This window comes from Pleurodeles waltl, chromosome 6 (genome assembly GCF_031143425.1).
Source record: "Pleurodeles waltl isolate 20211129_DDA chromosome 6, aPleWal1.hap1.20221129, whole genome shotgun sequence".
NCBI lineage: Eukaryota > Metazoa > Chordata > Amphibia > Caudata > Salamandridae > Pleurodeles > Pleurodeles waltl.
The window spans coordinates 661,726,186-661,747,762 of record NC_090445.1 but is presented as its reverse complement, the minus strand read 5'-3'; the positions used below and the strand labels follow the sequence as shown (position 1 = coordinate 661,747,762).

At 45.2% G+C, this 21,577-nt stretch overlaps 1 protein-coding gene across 1 annotated transcript in view; it reads left to right on the top strand.

Moving 5' to 3' along the window:
- The first annotated feature begins 4,845 nt into the window (after nt 1-4,845).
- Nucleotides 4,846-21,577, top strand: part of LOC138301654 (fish-egg lectin-like) — a 49,699-nt gene continuing 32,967 nt past the window's right edge. The window contains exons 1-3 of the mRNA XM_069242167.1: nt 4,846-4,932; nt 15,539-15,782; nt 16,121-16,161. Coding sequence (XP_069098268.1) covers nt 4,881-4,932; nt 15,539-15,782; nt 16,121-16,161 — 337 coding nt within the window. The 5' untranslated portion in view covers nt 4,846-4,880. The remainder of the gene's footprint in view (nt 4,933-15,538; nt 15,783-16,120; nt 16,162-21,577) is intronic.

Below are 21,577 nucleotides of genomic sequence, written 5' to 3'. Positions count from 1 at the left end.
AATTTCTATCACTGAACTGACTGAGTGGTATTGCAGTGGATGAGTCATATTTGGAGGAGTGGAGAGGAAGGGGAGGGCGTACTTATTTTGTACGGGTTGGAGCATTCATCTGTTTGGAAGTAAAAGCTGAAGTGAACTCCTACCAGGTAATCATGTGGCGCAAAAGGCAACAAATGCACCTTTAAGGCAACTGCAAAGGGTGAGGGCAGGGGTTTGGATAGTTTGTTGCCCCTGAGGGCCTGAACACTGGCAGCCAGATCTCCGGCCTTTGCCTCAAATTATTTGGGACACCTGTTGCTGCTGGGAAAGTATGAAGCACTCTGTGTTAGGGTTTCAATTGTTGTGAAAGTTAACATACAAGTGGTGCAAGCCCAAGAGAGTGAGCTGTTGCTTTTCACTCCTTTTAGAGTTCCAGGGCATAGTCCACTTGTCTCCGAAGATGCATATACCATCAAATAGCATATCCATCAGGGATTGTTGGAGGTCACTAGAAAATTCTGTCAAACTGATCCAAATGTGGTGCTGAAGCACCACACTTGTTCTGACTGCCACACCCAAGAAATCAGTAGTGTCCAGGCCCGGGTGAATTACTTACTTCCCAGCATCATGTCCACCCTGAATGACACACTGGAGGTTGGCCCTGAGATCTTCTGGGATTTCTGGCAACATCTCCACACCATGTCCCACAGCGCGTGCAAGCATTTCCCAGGATGCTCGAGTTCAGTGAACGAAGGACAAGGATAGTGGAGGAGAACATGCGTTTCACCAATGTTTTCATGAATTTTGCCACTATCCAGTGGAGTGATCAGAAATGCTTTTGTGTTCAGCCTGCTCATAGATGCTTGAACTACCAGGCTTTCTGGTGTTGGGAGTCAGAGGAGAAAGGCAGGATCTTCTGTAGCAGGTCTGTGTCACCTTGCTGTCTGGCAGGCAAGAGCCTGGTTTTAACTGGTGCTGAGCAGTTTGTCAGTCAAAGCTTCATTAAATGGCAGGAGAGACTCCTGTGTTGTCTGTCCTGGTTGTAGGATCCCTGTAAGGACGTTGGTTTTGAACTCAGAAGTGGGAAATTAAGTCAAAGACCTCTGCTGCCCGCCTAATAACATTTGCAAAGAATGCAGACTCTTCAGTGGCTGTAGCTGTAGTAAGGGATTGAAGGCCGGTGTCAGATGAGGTATCGAGCCCACTGACAATTTTAGGACCAGGAAGAGGTTTTCGTCATCATAAACATGACTCATCACCATTGGGCTCAGACAGGTCATACTGGAGAAAAAGAGTTTCTGAAGTCATTTCCAAGTCTGAAAGGATTATCGACTCTTGTTTTTGAGGCCCTGTGGTGACATATGGCATTCTGGTATCTGTTTTCGTGCCCTAACCTGACTGGGGGACCACATGGATCTTTAGGGGCCATAGGTGCTACACAGACATCTGATAGAGTTCGGGAAAGCCCCAATATGGCATCCCTGAATTTCTTGATCTGTTTCGGCATTGCAGATGGACCCATTAATGGGGGCTGCATTGTAACAAGGATTGGAACTGGTTACAAACACAGAGACTGAGTTTGCTGCCTAAAGGTACTTGGGGCACTGCACAACTTAATTTGGTAGAAGTGATGGGACGAAGAGGAGCTGTGCTTAGGCTTCCTATGCTTCTCTTTTAACTTACATAATGACTTACATCATGAAGAGGATTGGGCGTGAGATTGGCCTTGGGAATGAGAACGCATCAGTGTCCTCAAATTTGAACTGGATTGGGCCTTCCTAACTTTCCATTTGTGTTCTGCACATATAACTTGGCTTTGAGATCCTGGGCGGCCTTTTGATTCATCTTCGTTCACTTGTCACACATTATTGAATCTTTTTAGTATTGTGTCCCTAGTACACTGGAAAAATGCGTGAGAAACAAGTCTTTCAGGAATGATGAATTTGAGGAAACTAGCTCCAAATCCAGAAGGAACAGAAAGGAAGGAACTGATATTAGCATGTGAAGGAGGTCGGCTATGTAGGGGCCCCTACGTAACATCCGAGGCAGACAGATCTGACACTGAGCAGCACAATGCCACATAATGATGTGTGAGGAAATTGCCAAAGAAGATTCTTCAGATTCAGTCTGGCTCCTGGAGCTGTTCACAAGGTGAGAAATATGTGGTTTAAAATATCCTTCAGAAGGTTTATTTTGATAAAACAAAGTTTACAGCAGTCAGGCTACAAAGTGTAGGCTTAACGTCATGTTTACCTTGCACTGCAGTGGATAATGCAATAGGTGCTGCAGTCCACTGGTGGCACTTAACTTACACTCCCTGAGTGCACTTTCCGCACCATATACCAGGGACTTTTAGATAAGTTAAATGTGTCATTAAGGACTTAGCCAATTCAACCATGTTTAAAGGAAAGCACAGGCAATTCACCACTGCTTAGCGGGGATAAAGTGCACATAGTTATAAATCAAGCAAAAATATAGGGTCCGACAAAATGCAAAAATAATCTGCTGTGACCCCACAGAAAAGGTGGATTTCCTACACAGGCCGCCCACAAGCAATTGCTAGGGCAGACTAATAAATCTGTTGGTGGATTTCCCTGCTCAGGCGAAAGAACGTGGAAGCTTCACTGCTTTTGCAGTAGCAACTGTCTGTTCTATGCTCCTCTAAACCTACACTCCCCCGTCACCATATTCCCTAGACACTAACACTGTCCATGAGGACACCTCCTCTTTATCTGCAAACCTCACTTTTGAGACACCTACCTTAGCTAGCTCACAGATGAATAGTGGTAGGAGGACAGTACCCAATGACCAACAAGGTTATGTCTCCCAATCTGCCCCATAGGTCAAACTTCTGTCCTCAACTCAGGGCACGCTCTGCCCAAAAGGCTAACAACAAATTGAAGCCACTAACAGCAGCATCAAGAACCAGGTCCCTTGCCTTCAACTGCCAGGCGGAGGCTCCAACCTAGGGCATTGGGTAGGCCTCACTTCCCGCTGTGTTGTTTGCATGAGTCCCTCACTTGCTCCTGAGGTCTATTTGACCTCTTAGGTTTCCCCGAATAGGAGGGCTACAACTTGAGGTTGCAGATACCCTCCCGCCACTCTTATTTCCACCATCTTAGAGGCAACACGCTAAAACTGGCTCCTGAGCTCAAAGTCTTTTCCCAGAGACTGAACATGTGGCTGGTAGTTGAGGACTTCCTGGGCAAACACACAGCCGCCCTCAAGGGTTACACACACTGGCAGTGTCATGTATGGGTCTGCTGCATGCCTCCTGTCCCCTGTCTCTGAGACAGTGCAGGCAGCACCTCCAGGTCAGAAGTGGCCTTACAGAGACTGTTTTGGGGTGCTCTCCTGTCAGAGCAGGTATCCCCTGCCCCTCAGGTCCTCCCACTGTGGATGGCATCCACCTCTTATTTGGGCCCTCCATTTAGGGACAGTACCGCTAGGAATCATTGATTTTGGGAACCCCTGGCAGACAGCCCTCCCGCTCTTTTCCTGCTAGTAGATCATTGCCAAGGAAGGGGCATCTGGGCACTGACAATGATCCCCAATGGGAAAATACCCCTGCCTAGGCTAAGAATGCTATGGCCATACAAGGGACATACTCCTGCCCTTGTGCTGAGTTACTCTAAAGACCTGTACTGGCAGATATTTTTCTGGAGAAACCAAGCTTGCTACTACTATGGTCTGGCTGGCACAGACATCTCGCAGATCCGTATAGGTGCTGAAAAGGCAGCTTTACTCCACATCCCATGGCTGGTTTATTTCTGTGACCCATAGAAAGCTTTTTATTGATGAAATACCTTTAAAGTAAAAAACAATTTTCATCTTCTCTGTAGACTTGGAATACTCGTGACCTGGCAATGACATGGACAAGGTATAGGCAAGGTTCAGGTTAGCGCTCCTGTAATGAGAGAGTAGAACCGAACACTCCCACTTTATCTTTCCAGATAATATGGGAAAATGCGAAAATCAAAGCTCTCATTCTTCGAGCGAGGATTGAAGTGAATCATTCCTTCGAGGGTGTGCTGCCTTTAAGTGTGATTTGGGCTTAATCATTCATTTAGAAGTACTGCATCCTCCTCTAGGTGACAGCTTGGCTTAGTCCTTCCCTTGGGGATGCTGTACCTTTCTCTAGATGATGGGTGGGTTTAATCTCACCTTTGAGGATGTTGTAGCCTCCTCCAGGTGAGGGCTAGAGCTAATTCCTCATGTAGGGGCTCTTGTATCCTCCTACATGTAAGGGGCGGATTATATCCTCCCTTTGGGGCGTTGAACGCTGTAGGAGATGGATGACTGAATCTTATAGCTTGGTCATCTATACCCGTCACTAGGTTAGGACTGGGAGAGATCTTTGCTTTGGGAGACGTGATATGTCCTGCAGCCCCCTCGGCACTAGACTCCTTCCTGCAGTTGCCCCTGGTGTAGTAGGGACGATTGGAGTTGCCGATTTGTGACCTTTAAAAGGAGGAGGAGAGCACCCCCTCAGCACCAATACCCCCTCTGAAATCTTGCACGGGTGGCCGAACTCGCCCCTGATAGGTGCAGACCGAGTGTGGGGTATTATTGATTACTGGCTCTTTCCTCGAGTGTTACTGTTGACGTCTTCAACAGCAAGCGGCTGACGGAAGGGTATTTACAGGGATCTTTTCTGTTCTTTTTGGAGCTAATGGCCTGGAACAATGCGCCTTTTTCGAAAACCACATTTCACCCCCGCCCTAAACGGAGCAGGCCGCTCTTGCTTGGATGCTTAAATCCTAGGCAAACAGGGTCACATTTCAAACACCTTCCTTAATCTTCCCTCTCTCCCTCCTGCGCTGAGTATTTAAGTCCGCGCGCCGGCGTTACTCTTACTAGTGGACTCTGCAGTGAGGGAAGAACTCAAAGAAAACTCCAAGATGAGCATCTCCGGTGTACTCTTGTTTCTGCCCCTGTTGGGACTCTGTTCAGGTATGATGGACACCGGTTTTATGTATACCTTTATTTGTTGTCTTAGATAGTGCCAACTCCAACCGATCGGGTTTCAGAGCGCTGAACTGTGCGAAAGAACAAGGCATACACGTTGATCAAGTATTGATTGCAATGCGCTGGCATAACACAGATTTTAAAAATTGTGCCAAAGAGGTCTTAATAGTTTTAAAGGTAAGTAAAATTGCAGAGCACATCATATAAACAGAAGGTTGGTGAGAGATTCAGGTCATCCTCGCAGAAAGCACAATGAAAACAGCACAACGGCCTTAAAGTAGAAAAGAGACCAGAAAACGCGCTCAAAAACAGAAAAGTCATGTTTATGAGGCACAGTGTGGAGAAAGGGTCATTGTGAGAATAGTGAGCCTTGAGCCTCGGAATGACGTGTGGGGGGTGGGTTCCTCAGGGATGATACATATTATTGAATAAGGAGGCATTAAACCGAGAGCACAGTGAGGGGGAAGGCGTACAGGTGTACTGCGCCGCAGAGACAGCAGAATCTAACTGGGAGCAGGCATAGACCAGACAGCGAGAACAATAAACACAAGGCAGGTATAAGCAGGGGTCTGCTATAAAGTGCAGCGCCTCCTACAGCAGAGTCTGAGGAAGGGTCGGACTGTGCAACGGGAGCAAGAAACACAATGACTTACAACGAGACCCTCACTCACCATCAATTGATGGTGCACACAAGAAACATAGGGAGTTGACTCTAAGGCTTAGATAATGTAATACAGTCTTAGAGTGCCAGCCAGAGTCTAATGTGAAAGGGACCCCGCATTTCTTCATGATTCACCCGAATATTACAGCATCTTCCACACGAGTGGCCTCTGATCTTTTGTAAACCCGTAGGAATGTTTTCTAATCTAGCTAGAAAGTGTTCTGTAGTATTTACATCTGTTACTATTAGGCATTGTACACGAAACAGTGCATGTTTTGGTTTTGTGTACATTTTGAACATGAGTGTAGATGCTTCCCACACTTTGTTCCTATTTCGCATCTTTTTTCACTGCCTGCTATGTGACCATCCTGCAAAAGGTATCCTCGGTTTCCCTCTCCTCTCAGTTCTCCTGAGGGCCACCTTCCCCAGATCCGCCTGTGTGCCTAAGCTCTTCTAAAGTTTGTGTCACTGACATTGTGCTAGTTTCTGGCTTAAGCCACTCTGGTGACTATCTCGCTAAGAGCAGCACATCTACCTCCCTGAGGGAACCTTTTCTGTCTTTATCTAGCAAGTCCAACATATACATTTCTCCCAAGCACTTCTATGTTTGCCTTTGTGTCTTTTTCAACTAAGCACTTCATTGGCCTATTTATCTCTTGGCACTTCTGTATCCCCCCCCCCCTCCTAGAATGTCCACCAACCCATATCTCCCTCATTTGTATCTTCCCTTAGCTAATGTTGTGTCCCCTCAAAGCACTATTGGGTGTGGCTCTGTCTTATACCCCCTCCATGTGTCCATTCCCCAAGCCTTCTTGCCTTTTTGTCTTTTCTCAGCACTTCCATCCCTCGCCATCCCAATAGACTCTTGCGTTGCTCGCTATCACATTCCTGTATACCGGCCTCCTTAGCTCCAAGAAGGTGCATCTCCTCATAGCCTTCCCATGTACACACCCAGCTTGTAATCTCTGCCAGATCCTCCAATGTGTGTTGCCCCTGACAAGTTATGAGTATGTAACCCCTTAACCTCCTGTGTGTGTTTTCCAGACCTCAAGCCTCACTCACCATGAGGAAGCCTTACACATGTAGGGGGGTCTGGTAGCGCACTCACACACACAACAAGCATTGGCAAAGCCAATAGGTTGTGCCTGTGCAAATTCTACTGACTTTGTCAATGTTTTTTTTTTACATATTGCAGAGCAGTTAAAGTTAAAAGAAAAAAGAAAAAAGTGCAATGACAGACAATCGTGAACTCCCCAGACAGCTTTCGTAGAGGGGGAGACAACATCTTTTACCGTGCGAGCTAGAGATATAGCTTCCCTTCATTAAATAATTAAATAGCGATAATGCAAAATTTTGAGGCAGACCAGCTTGGGAACATAAATTTGGCGGTCGTTATATGTATTTTCCGTTCTCAAAATCCGTGATTCTGAACATTTCTTCCTGTAAACCCGCGTAACTATTGTTTGCAATCATCTGTTTTTGTAGGTGTTATGTAGAGCGCCAAGGTGTTCCTTTTCTGCCCCTTACACAGTTATTCTCTGTTGTTCCATGCCGGTGTTAGCTCAAGTAATTATATGAACTTATATGGAATGTAAAACAAAAACCAGCATGCTTTAGATTTAGTACTTTATAAAGGTAGAATGTTAGTGGCTTAGTTAATAAGGTGTACATATATATAAAAAGTGCTCCTCTTCAGGACAATGCCCTCAACCCTTTCCCCGTCCCAACCAAGCCATAGGTGACTATACACTTTTTCAGGTGCACTCGGAAAGTGGCTTTTGTTTCTATTAATACCTCAATGCAAATGTTTGTAAAAGAAGGTGCATTCAACGACGTTTCGTCCAAAATGCACTCTGTAACCAAAAGTTAATTCAGAGTTATTTAAGCACATTAAACACGTTCATGGATATTTTGGTAAGATGTGAAATTGAAACTCTACTACTGCACAGAGCAAAAGTACAAACTCTCTGTGGCACTGAGGGATCTCGTTAAAATTAATATGTGTCCTCTAAGAGGGCGTGGTTAGGCAATCTTAATAGCACACTTACTTGTTTTTGATGGAGTATGCATGAATCATAAGGAGATAAACCAGGAATACACTATTCACATGACTACACTGACAGCACTTCACAATATATTTGTATAAATTAATTGACAGGAACGTGATCTTTGTCACAAGAGTTGCACAATACATAACACAGATGGTACAACATATCCAGGCGACCATAGAATACATAAACTGGGGGGGAGCACAGGAGGGACGTTTTTAAGGGTTCTCGGTGTACCAGCTACACAAAACACAATGAAAATGAATGTCAAACCACGAGGCTGGAGGTACCTCGAAAACACGTGAAAGAGCACGTAGGATTGGAAAAAGTTACCCGGAGTGAACTCACTATGATACAAAGAGACGCAGTTGCTCCTTGAAAATGTACAGACAACCGGCGCCCCTCATGCGGAAGCCACAATTCAAGCAAAGTACGGACGGAGACAGATCACACAGTGCCACGAAGCGGTTTAGTTAATAGCGAATGCTGTAAACCATTTCTCACTCACAAACCAAGTGCTGTAACTTCTATTTACTGTGTTTTCATAAGAAAACACACTTCTTACGAAGAGTAATGGAAAATGTTTTATAACCAAGAAACTATATACATGAAATCATTACTAAGCTAACCACATGACATCATACCACCAAGTTTATGATTCTACAAACAAATATTTACTGTTAGTTGAGTTTGATCGAGTTAAATGAACAAGGCCTACAACTCTCAGAATGCATAAGAATGTTAAAGGAAATAGATGTCTTGCTATATAATTGAACCAAAACAAAAAACCCAAACCAATTGATGGCATATGAATGAATTGTAAGGGGAGAAATCAACAAATACACTATTTACATGAATACGCTGACAGCACTTCATAGTATATCTGTAGTCACAAGCTGCTGCTGCCCAATGAAAAGCAAGAAAAGGGGAGTGATCAGGGAAGCCTACTAATGGTAAGCAATGGGAAGGCTGTGGGCGGGCTGCAAGCCCATTTTTACAATTTGTTTTCAAATACAAAAGATTTCGCCACAGCGCAAACTCTGTGCAAGTGAAACCTAAAAATGACTCTGACACCTGTTGAGGACTATAGCCAGTACTCCAAATGTGGCTTTGATCAGACCCAAGTTCATGCAGAGCAACTTCTGACAGATGAAGTGGATGCAGGAATCTCTCCTCATGGCTGGGTGTGAGGGATCCTGCAACAGCTGCTAAGCTTTACATCACAGCAAGCATACTAGCACATTTATGCTCCAAAATTTGGTGATATGAGAATTTCCAACTGGAAACCTGTACATATTATACATTCAGTGCAATGTTCTTTTGAATCAACTGAGTGAGGTTTTGTGTTATTTTATTCATTTTAAATTGATTTTGAATAACCTCTGTGAAACTTTCAATGGATACAGCCACTCACCCCCTGCCCAATACTGAAGAAAGGCTCTACAATACCAGGTGGGCACTGTGGCATGGACAGAATTGAAGATCTTTTGGAGGAAGTACAGGAGCTACTAAACCCTCCCACTGCACTTGACCAAACAGGCTCTCCGTAGACATCCCCTTGCCCTGCAAAGAAGAGAAGATCAAAGAGGAAGGTCCTGATATGTTTACTAGGGAGCAGCTTCCTGTCTCCACCCCTTGTTTACTTTCAACAAAGATCTAGCAGAACCTATATACTTTTGACAAGGGTCCGAGGAATTATTCTTTGGTTTTGGTCAACCCTGAAGTCCAATGTGAAAAAGGTTTTTCATTCTTTGTACCCCAGGTGATGGTGAGATTGGCGGGGAGGAGAAGGTAACAAATGGATATTTAATTCAGCCCAGTGCTTCTTTAAATGTTCACAAATTAGGGGACATTATAACCGGGCTGAGGGAAGAGGTCCAGGCCCTAAAGTAGGTTATAAAAGCCCTGAAAGGAAAAATAAATGAGATCATATTGTTGAAGAGTTCTACCCAGATTGGGCACATTGATGGGGATCGTGGGATGGATATACTCCCAAGATCTGACCTCCCTCCTCCAGTACAGATGCAAAGGCCCTTAGGATCCCACATGCCTCTTCCATCACCGAGCCCTGTGGCCCAGTTAACCTCTTTGTCCTCAAATACTGGGAGACTGAGGGAGATACCACATATGCCAACGCCCCATCAAGAAGGGAGGGGGACGGGTTGTATGGATGTGAATAGATATGACCCAAGTTGTGTCACTTGAAGGGGCAGAGATATACATAGTAGGGTACTAAATAGTGAATGCAGTGTCCTTGGGAGATTCCCCCACCATCATCCACTGAGAGGGCCAATGCTCAAGACTAGCCAGACATTCAGGTTACCCTCTGTAGGACTATGGCTCTGTATATACTGTACCAAAATATGGTATGGTGTGTATATAGTTCAGGAGTTCCCAATAGGCTTAACAGGGGCTAAAGAAGATAATACTAATGCTCTTTTTTGTGGTAGTGTGGTCAAGCAGTTACACCTCTAAGAGGGAAGCGCAACGCATTTGTTGCACAGACACAGTCAAGCAATGAGGAACACACCCAATGACTAACTCCAGCCCAGTTGTTTTTATATAGCCAAACTATATTTTGTTACTTTACTACGAGAACCACCAGATCTTTGTCACAAGTAAGTACAATTGTAAGTAGGTATCAAGCATTTGTATCAAATGTACTTTGTTTGGATTTTGTAGGTAAAGCAGCTTACAAGTAACACTTGTCAGTTTCAAAAGTTGATACAGTGCCATTTTTCATAGGGGTCAATAGAGTCCTATGGGGGAAAAGTGTTAGTACAGAAAACAGTTAAGTACACAACTTACAATTCCAGTCTTAAGGGGTTAGGATGTCAACAGGTCAAAGCTCAAGTTGACCCCCAAAGTGTACCACCGGCAACATGGGGCCAGCCGTGAGCAGAGGTCAAAGTTGGTGTAGGGTTTGGAATGGAATCCTATGAGGGCTGGGGGGACTTAGTAGAAAAGAGATTGCAGATAAATACCCATGGTTTCGGGACATAGGCATGGGGGGGTTGAGGTCAGCACTGGCGGGGGGGGTGGCAAAAGTCAGCACCAAACACACACTCTCAGCGGCACAGGGGCAGCCGGGTGCAGGATGCAAATAATGCTTTTCAACAAGGGAACCCCGGGGGCAAGAAAGCTGCTTGCTGGATCCATTGGATCTGTTCTGATTCCCCAAGGCCAGGGGGCTGCAGATGCAGGAGTACCTTTAGGAGTCAGGAATCTTTGTCAGATCCAGTCATGGTCAGGGGTGCCTCCAGATTCAGGCTACAGGCATCGTCCTGGTAGCCAGGAGAGGTCAACCCAGGATGGACTTGAGGTTAGAATCATCTGCGGACCTTCTCTGGACCGGTGGGCTACCTGACTTGAGCCATGGGCATCAGGTGCAGAGTGGAGAGGGCTTGCGGATCCAGGGTGGTTCTAGAGTCCCATTGTGACTTCTTTTTGGACAGGCCGCTGTCCTCAGGAATTCTAAGTCCTCTGCTGGGCAGGTAGTCCTCTGGGGGTTTGTAGAGGTCGCTGGTCCTGCAGGATGTGCTGCCTCAGGCTTCTTTGAAGCTGCAGACAGGCCGGTAGGGCTGGGGACAAGTCAGTTGTCGTCTGGAGTCTTCACTGGTGGGATCAGCTTAGCAGTCCCTCTTCTTGCTTCTTTCTTCTGGGGTCGCCAGGAATCTGGTGAGTGCGGTTCAGGGCAGCCCCTAAATACAAATTTAGGGTGTTACACGGGCCAGAGGGCAGTAGCCAATGGCTACTGTTCCTGAGGGTGTCTACAACCTTCCAGTGCCCACTCCCTTTGGGGAGGGGGTAGATCCCTACCCCTACTGGTCCCTACCCTCCAAAACAAGAAGGAAGGGATCACTTCTGCTCTGGACACCTTAGTGGTGGTCCTAGCTGCAGTGGTCACTCCCCCCGGTTTTACCTAATTTTCCTGCCAAACCTGCCACCAAAAGTGGGACTTGGTCCGTGGGGGCACACAGCTCCACTAGCTGGAATGCCCTAGGGCACTGTAACAGGAGGCCTGAGCCTTTGAGGCTCACTGGCAAGTGTTACAGTTCCTGCAGGGGGAAGTTGTGTAAAGCACCTCCACCCAGAGCAGGCTTTGTTTCTGACCCCAGACAGCACAAAGCTCTTACCCCATGGGGTCAGAAACTTGTTTGTTCGTGGCAGGCTGGCAAAGACTGGTCAACCCTGCACTAAAGAGTTGGGTAAAATACAGGGGGCATCCTTTGTGTGCAGTTTACAAGAATCCCAACATTGGCATCAGTGTGGGTTTTTTGTGCTGATACCAAACTTCCCAGAATTCAGTGAAGCCATCATGGAGCTGTGAAGTTCGTAATGACAGACTCCCAGCCCATGTACTCAATATGGCCACACTGCACTTACAATGTCTAAGAATGGACTTAGACACTGTAGGTGCATATTGCTCATGCAGCTCTGCCCTCACCTGTGGAATAGTGCACCCTGTCTTAGGGCTGTAAGACTTGCTAGAGGGGTGACTTATCTACGCCACTGACAGTGGCTTGTGGGCATGGCACCCTGGAAGGATGCCATGTTGACTTTATCTTTTTCTCCTCAGCAGCCCACACAAGCTGCAATGGTATTGTGCATGTTTTTGGTAAGGGGTCTCTTAGGGTGGTACAATACATGCTGCAGCACTTAGTGACCATCCCTGGCCACAGAGCCCTTGGTACTATTGGCACCTTTTACAAGGGACATAGTTCTGTGTCAAGGGTGTGTCAATTGTGGAAACAAGGTACGGTTTTGGGAAGGAACACTGGCGCTGGGGCCTGGTTAGCAGGGTCCCAGCGCACTCTCAGTCAAGTCAGGCACTTTCCCACACCCTCTTTTAACCAGGGCCAGATCTTTCTAACCAAAGTCCCCAAAGTCACTTATGGGTCTAGGGAAGGTCAGGATTCCCTAACTAACAAAGTTATCGACTGGCTCCAGAATGTAAAGAAGTGCTATTCGATCATTAGGAGTGATATTATTAGAACTGAGGGCTTTGCGACCAATAGCGAACCCTGTGATCTGATTAAAGTGGTTCTGAAGGACCAAGCTTTGATGGATGGTCTTTTGCCCATGGATGCACACAGAATTGATATTTCTAACACCCAAATTCAGATTAAATATAGTGACAAATTAGATTTCCATTATGCCCCAAGGCTGGTAGGCATGAACATACATTGGTGCAGTAGGCTGGATGAAACCGATTGTTTGGTCACTTTCTCTAACTGGGAGAAGACGAAAGATTACCCACTCAGTGAGAATGAAGCTGTTTGATGAAACTGTGCTCATGGAAAGAGTGAGGCCCTCAACAGTCAGTGATCTCTGTAATGCAACAGGATTGATATGATTGGCTCTCTGGAGGTTAGTGCGAGGCCTAGCTCCCAGTTGACTACATGCAGACTAAAAAGACTCTATATATTGGATAGGGTACCTGTTCTATGTGACCAGGAAATATCTTTAGATCGTGCCAATAACTTAATTACAATTTTGTCTTGGAACGTGACTGGGATTAGGCCAAAGTTGGGTACACATATTGAGGAGAGTTTAGAGATGAATATGGCATCTGCCTCTTTCAGGAGACCTGGAGCACAAGGCTGGCCATCAGGAATGAGTATACCTCATTTTGCATTAATGCAACCCAGCCACCCAGAGGAAGACTTTTGAATATGGATAAGGACATAATTGCAATGCTAAATAAGGGTTCTAACAGTTAAATCTCTGGATGTGTTGGCCATAAGGATGGATTTCTATGGTGTTTACTCCGTGGTGTTATTCACTGTAAATAACTGTGTTGATGACTGGAATGCGGAAACAAAAACAATACACATACAGAAGGACTTCCTTACACACTACAATGGCAAAGGGGAGATTTTATTAGCTGGTGACCACAATTCCACTTTTGAGTCAATTGTTTCAAAAGAACTGAATATATTAGCTGAACAGGATGCAAGATGGAAAATTCCTCCTCTAGATGTTCCCACAGTGAAATTGTCTCAGAGGGCAGCACAACTGTTTGTAGTAACAGTAAAGTTTGATCTCAGAGCTGCAAATGGGAGACTTTTATCTCATACTGAGATCAGACATACTTTTAATAGGTCACGTCATACTAGCCCGATCAATTATTTTCCAATCAGCTTAAAGGGTTGGCCATTTGTGCATGACATGGCAGTCATCGATTGGACCGACATCGGTCATAATGCCCTTAGTCTGTCGATACTTGGTACTCTGGCAAACGCCCCCCAAGCCCATAGTGGTGCACAAGTCGGGGATGTTGTGCATTGTAGTAATGGGAATGTCATCAGGTGGGGATGGGTTAATAAACACCTAAAGGGCCTGGAGATGATGGTTAATATAGTCAAGGAGCAACTAGGGATACTAGAAAGTCTTTCTCCGGAGTCAAGAGGCCCTGCCTTGGAAAGGGCCCAGCTCTAGGACATAGCTGTTTGCTCTGACTTGGTGGGGGCTTTGACAGCTCCCGCCAAGCCCGAGCAAACACTTTGCTTTCTGCAAGTGACAGCTGTCAAGCAGGTCACACTTACAGAAAGTGGAGTTTTCCACCGTTTCCCTGCTTGCAAATATGGGTGCTGGGAAACAGATTAAAACATTGCTCCTGCAAGTAGGGAGCTGCTATTTAAAGCAGCTCCCTACTTGTGGAAGCAGTGCTGGCTCCCGCAGGATGTGGGAGCCAGCTAAGACTGTGGAGGCCTTGAGGCTTCCCCAGCAGTCCTGTCACGCTCTCTCTCTCTTCTATCTCATAATGGGATGAAAGAGAGAGAAAGATTGTTTTTGCAATGGTCTCTCCGTGCAATGACTTCAAACCGTCAAACTAGCAAGATGTGTGTCGCAGATAGTATCCTTACATTTTAATGGACAGCAGGCCAGAGTCACTTCTGGCCTAAGGCTAAAGCTCTTGGACTGTCAGTAGGTTGAAGGTTCAAATCCTAATATATCATGACAATGTTTCTGTTATTTTTCTACTGTTTTGACGGTTAAACATTCCCAGTAATGAAACACTGAAGTCTTTTTCCACTCAAAATATGGTGGTTGAATGTCATAGCTAAGTCTAGACATTGCACAGTAAGGAGTCACCTCTGACCTAGTGGGTAAGGTCTCAGATATGCACATTGAAGTTTAAGAGTTCCAACCTAGGTGAGTCTCTGGTCATTTTCTGCTTTAGTTTCTTTTCAACTATAAATATTTGAATTACAAACTGAAAGGTGATATTGCTCTTTTTAATTGGCAAAAATATTTTCCTTTTCAATTTGTCCAGAAATATCTCATTCTAAGTATATCAATCATTAAAGCCTAAAAAACTCTACCTCTCTGTCTCTCTGTCTCTCTCTCTCTCTCAATTTCTCTCTGTGAAATCTTTCTCTAAATCACTGTCTTTATTAATCTCTCACTTTCTCTCTATGTCTCTGGGTTGGGTGGTGATAGGGGGTTTGCCACATTTGGGCAAAGGCCGTGCGCGTCAGTGGTTGGATTAATGTATAGTAATGAAAATTACTTTACATTAAACAAAACATAGAAATTCACTGAACAAACCAAACGTTACACGGATGTTATAGTTAGGAAATAGAATTAAAAAGAATATAACAATTCACTTAAAGACCAACGTTTACAGGGACATTATAGTTAGTCTTACAATTTAAGTATACAAAACCATAGAAATTCACTTGTTATAGTTAGAGAACCGGTAGTGGCTGACTTCAAATGGTCATCCTTGAAACTTTCATGAACATTAAAGTCAATCAAAGATCTTCCACAAACGAGTAACAAGGGTGAATTAATAAATGGCATGCAGAAATCTTCCAATAAAATCAGCACCATTGACCTTGTGTAAAACCTTTGTCTCTTGCACTCTCACCTCTAGGTCAAACTGTTCAGCTGAACTGTGATCAGGTGCCTGGGGCACTCAAGCAGATCGATGCTGGCAACGGACAGGTGGTCGGAGTGAATGCAAACGAGAACATTTATACCCTGTACAGTGGCCGCTGGACGCAGATCCCCGGTTCTCTCTCACACATCTCAGTGGGCCCTGGTGGACTCTGGGGCGTGAACAGAAACAACAACATCTACAAACTTGTGGGCGCAGACTGGGTGCTGACTGATGCAAGGTATAAGACAAGCTTACTGCTAGTGAATGAATTAATAAATTAACTTGAGTGGCTGCTTCACATATCTCTATAACCTGCAATGCCTCAACCCACTTCCTTATATGAAGGGAAGCAGACCAGTCCGAAAAGGTAAAGTCTCAGGCTTTTATGCAAAGAAAGGAATGTCCCAAAGTTGTATACAAACAGCTTCATGAATTATAATATTGAAGGCATTGAGAACTGACCAGAAATGATAGAAAATAGCCAGCACAGTGTGTAGTTCCTGATTCAAGTCCCTTGTTTGAGCAACAATACATTTTAATTCTAGTCTATATCCCTTGCTGTATTCTCTGTTACAGACGAAGTCACAAAACCAATGGTTTTAACACCAAAGACACAAGTATGCTAGTAATTATGAAGTAATGCAGACCATTTCTGACAACAGGCAGTAGCTCCAGGGGTCGCATTAAAAAGAATTTTGGAAAATCCCAATGCTGATTCTGGACATTAAAGAGCTTGTTCACACAGGATGTTGTAGGAAAAGTAAGTGATCTGTACCATAAAATGGTACAAGCAGCACAGTGGTATGCCTCCAGTTGTGCCATTATGATCCTGAGGATCAGGCAGAGGTGAGCAATCCAGCTAGAAATGACCTTCTTGTGTACTGCCAACTTCATGCCTGCAACTGATAAACCGCACTTAGGTAGCATTACCGAGTGCCTTTTATGAATACATCTCAGAACTTTATGGAACATCTATCCTGCCTATTACATTTTCTTTCCTTAGTCAGGGTTAGTTAGTGCACTAAAGATGTTCCTGCTCTGTGGCCTTGTTGGCACAAGTCCTCTTTTTCTTTAGTCCCGCTGTCTGCAATAACACCCCTTCTCGAAATGGAGATATGGAGTCCTACCTGCCCTTTCTATGGGCGAGCGCAAAGCGCTGCATCCATTCTGTAATCTCTTTTTGGGCTTCAAACCACGCCCATGTCACGTCAGTCTCTTACATTGGTTCGTGGGCTTGCCTTTTCAAATCCGCTTGCTTTCATTTGTGAAAGGCATGCATACGTCATGCCTTTTCTGGTGTTTAGCCCACCTACACAGCACCGGTAAACTACTAAAAACATACGAGGCTTTCAGCCTGGGGTCCGGACTATTTATCTGTTTATTTTCCACGCGATCGCGCTGCATTTTACACAGCGCTGCGTTTTTTTTCTCTTTACAGCGCTAATAGCTCTAACTCGAGCAAATGCAAGACCCGTTGCATTGAAAATGCTTGTTACTTTCTCTCGTTGATATCCCTACAGTAGTGACGTGTCGTGCACCAGAGAGGTGGGTTATATCTTGTGCTTCGTCTTCCCAGGAGGACTTTTGTAGGGTACTTGCAAAAGTCTCCTCTGCCCACCCCTGCTCACTGTAAGCAAATAATCTTTTATTTGCATGATTAATTAAAACCATTGCAATAAAGTAAAAATTAGAAAGAAAGAATTCTGTTAGACAAATTAATCCGCCATGAATAAAATCCATTTTACAATTCAACATTATGTCAAAAGTCAATCTTATTCATACTAAAAACGTACCAGCAACATCAATAAAAAGGTTATCAAAATAAAATCTACTTTTAGCAGCTTCATTATTGAAATGAAAGTGCCACAGGATCATAATGACCGCTGTGGAGCACAAGGCGGGAGCAAAGCCCACATTGAACAGTTAGCAGGGCGAAGAACAAAGCCAGCAGCGTCTAATACATTACACAGCTAACAAGTGAAAGCAGTCTAGAATAGCGCCAGTTGTATAAAAGTAAGCGCTTTATAAGTTACAGTAACCTATGCAATTTAGCAGAGGGGCAGTGAACTGTTGGATTGTAATTTCTGTTCGGTAATGCTCAAGAATCGTACAAGGCGGCAGCCCAGCTGGGTGTCTCCACCAGCAAAACATGCTTTCATTGCCTGCCGCCATGTTCTTTTTCCCGGTGAATTAAAGAGGGGCCTCGAGTAGTCTGTGTTCCTCTCTGTGTTCTCCACTTATCAAGTGCAGCACATCCTCTTTCGCTGCCCCGGAGTCGGCAGCTGATAAATGCCTGAGTGTGTTTCCGTGAAGGAAGATGAGGCAGAGCGGGAAGGATGCCGAGCTGGTACTGGATACATTTGTCTTTAAATTTCATAGTGAATCCGGCTCCTAATTGGGATTATGGAGCAGCATTAAGGTAGCTCTGCAAAGTGAACCATCCATGTGCCCTTCCTGCCAATACTGCTTTGTCTTCTACTACAGAGACCCTTTTGACGGCTTTATTGACGAGCTTTTTAAAGCTGCTATATGTCCCCTAGGTATCCCAGAGACCCCAAAGGCCCAGGACCACCACTGACTCTTGTAGGTATCCGTTTGCTGCACCTGTGTCTCTGCCCAATGGTTCATCCCATAAGTGAGCATTTAAAGACCCAGACTCGGCACTCTTGATTTTATACCAACTTTGACGTAAGAGCCCCTGAGTGCAAACTGTTGTGACTGCATGCCAAATTCTAGTCTTATTTGCGCTGGTGGGATATAATTTGGTAGATTGAAAATCCTCCGCAGAGCTTTAGTTATTCTGCCATTCAGTGTGCTAGCGTCCCTCCCCCTCATGCATTTGCTCCCGTGGGTGATAGCTGGGATGAGTTTTGTCTGTATCACCCGAAAGAGCGGGTAAGCCTTGGTCCTGAAACTATTTTCTTAAGATTTTTCAGTGCACCCGTTATAGCCAGTCCTCTTCTTTTTTAGTGTCTCTTTATGAGCGTGAATGTTCCTTTCTTGTCTATTATGACCCCCCAAGTATTTGTATTCATTAAATATTTCTAGCTTTTGCCCTGCCGGATGCCAGTAATGCTTTCGGTTGGCCTTTCTTTGATTTAACTGCAGGGCTTTCGATTTACCCAAGTTTATCTTCAGCCCGTTTTTTTACAGAATAGTTCTGGGTAGGTTCGAGCAAGAGCTGAAGGCCAACCGGGGTTCGACTAATTAGCACAAGGTCATCAGCATGTAATACGTTTGAAAGGCCGAACCTACCCATCCTAGGAGCGTGAGAGTTGCAATGGTCCAGGTCATTTCATAAGCCTGACAAGTCTGCTCACTGTAGTCAAACTGCAGTTGCCTCAGAGGGATTGGTCAGACCCTCCCACTGCCGCCCAGAGCCCGCTGGGCTTAGCAGACACCAGGAAATGCACCAAATAGCTGCAATGTGTAATTTCACAGCTTGATGCACTCAGCCTGTCAATTTCTTAAAGTGCCTATTCTAGGAGCCGCCTCTACCCATGGGTGAAAGTTCACCTGCCTTCCTGACTGACCGCTGACTGCTTCGACTCATGTGCATGTGTTCGTATATTATAAAGGCTACTTGTGTGATTTGTGGATTTCTCACCACAATGAAAACACTATCACTCTCTCAATGCCGGTGTTTGCCCCACGGTGATTGCTGTTTTCTTTTGTGTCATTTTAGAGGAGAGTGCCCCCCCATACATCTTCTCCCCTTCCCAACCTGTTGACAGGCATTTCACCACCTACAACTGTAATGCTATTTAATTATGCGCTGCAGTGAAAACTGTCTATCTGCAGAAAGAACGCTGCACCTACTAGTGCCTGGGTAGAGGAGCAGACACTGGAGAACATTTGGAAAGTGACCTGAAAATAGTAGTTCACACACCTTTAGGGTAACTGAATGACAATGATGTTTCATAAACCTTCAGGGAAAATCAGAACGTGTGTATACTGACATCATGCACTGTCTCTAAGGTAGTGGATTGCTCTGCTGTGTAATTGAGAGTGACAAATAACCTGATTCAATTGTAGCAACCTGAGCACTAGTCCAGGCACCCTGAAATGCCCCCTGGCCACGAGCCATGGTGAATAGCTGCAGCCTGTATGAACGCCAGTGGTCACCCTGAGAGCCTGGCAAATCGAGAAGGGCTATGCAGTATCCGAGCAACAGCCTAGGCAGGTTGGTGTATTTAAATCATAGTAATAGAATGACCCTGGACTAATTGAGACGCCATTTTCATCCATTAGCCGCACTCTGACATTTTTAAGCAGCAATCCAATCCGATAAATATTGGTAATGTCGTAGCATACAATGCAGACTCTGGGATCAATTCCGATGCTATTTTTGTTTTTAGCCTTGTATTGTATTTAAAGGTGGCTAGATTTCTCCTTGCAGGATTTATGTTTGTCTGTTGTGTATATCGTTTTCCATTCCAGGTAAACAATTGTATTATCACCACTCACTTGATTTGCTGCTGCAGAGAGGGTTTGGTCCTGGGTACTGTGGCATGTTTTTAAGGGTTAAAATGTACCATCAGGCCCAGTATCAGGATGCTTGTAAAACCTTATGTCTTTTTAGTCAATAGGTTTGAAAATTCCTACCAGATCCTCCTCTGAGTCAGGCTCACTTGCTACTCTTCCCCACTTGCATGAAATTTACTCTAAGGATGCTTTTGCATCCCACTTCGACCCTGAAGCCAGGCCATGGTTGCCTGCTACTGAATAAGGCAGGGTAAGGCAGACTAAGGCAGGCTGTCTACGTACCACATGCACTCATGGGTCTAGAGAATTGACATGTAAAAATAATAATCAGATGATTCCAGTTGCCATCTTGGAACAAACAATTGGTGTCTAATAATGGTTCTGGTCTCAAAAAACTGGTAGACTTTTATTTCTTTTTTCTGCTAGGCACAAGGTTGATTGTCTAAAAAACCCATAGGTCACAACTTGTGTTGACTTTGCTGTATCGCAATCATACCACAGGGCCACAGGTGTTGCGACGGAGTTGGATGTCACGGATGTCAGTGATACAGCACTCAGGACTCACACTGTGGTGGGATTTCAGAGATGCCGCGGCATAATCGGGCCTGCGGCATGAGTTGCAATCGTTGCACTGAGCGGGGACCACGGCCTTGGTGCAGGCAGCAGCACAGAGTCGGACAATGCACTGGTTCTGAAGTCGCTCTGGAGTTGAGGCATTTAGTTTCTTCTGTGTCACACTAGAACTCATTCCCAGGGGTCCGGGAACTGGATTTGGCGCCACTGGGCGAGTCATGACTCTCAGGAAGAGAGCCCAGGTGCCGGCAGATGAAGCCTTTGATGTCTCTGAGACTTCCAACAGAAGGCAAGCTCAGTCCAAGACCTTGGAGAACCTTTTTGAAGCAGGATTTAGGAAGCACAGACCAGTCCTTTCACTCCCAGGCCAGAAGCAGCAAGCAGCAGGCCAGCACAGCAAAGCAACAGGCAGAGTGACAGTCCCTCCTATGGCTTCTAGGTCTTCTTCCTGGCAGAATGCCCTCAGTCCAGAAGTGTTCTTTAGTTATGGTCTCAGCGGTCAAATACTTTGTACTCAGTTCTGCCTTTGAAGTAGGCAAACTTCAAAGGAAAGTCTTGGAAGTGCACAAGACCCTGCCTTTCCTGCCCTGATCCTAGAGACTCTCCAGGGGGTTGGCGATTGCTTTGTGTAAGGACAGGCACAGCCCTATTCAGGCCTACTAGTACCATTTGATTTACAGACCCCGGTCACACATAGTGCACATTACTAGGGACTTACTGGTAAATCAAATATGCCAATTATGGGTAAACCAATCACCAGTACTATTTAGACAGAACACACTTGCACTTTAGCACTGGTCAGCAGTGGTAAAGTGCACAAAGTCCTAAAGTCAGCAAAAACAAAATGAAGCACAGGTCCAAAACAGGAGGTCAAAAGCAAAAGGCTTGGGGATAAACCGCAAAAAGTGCCAGTTCCAACAAGGATTAAATGCATCTTTGAAAGACATCTGTCCTTCACCATATGTGGAATAACAT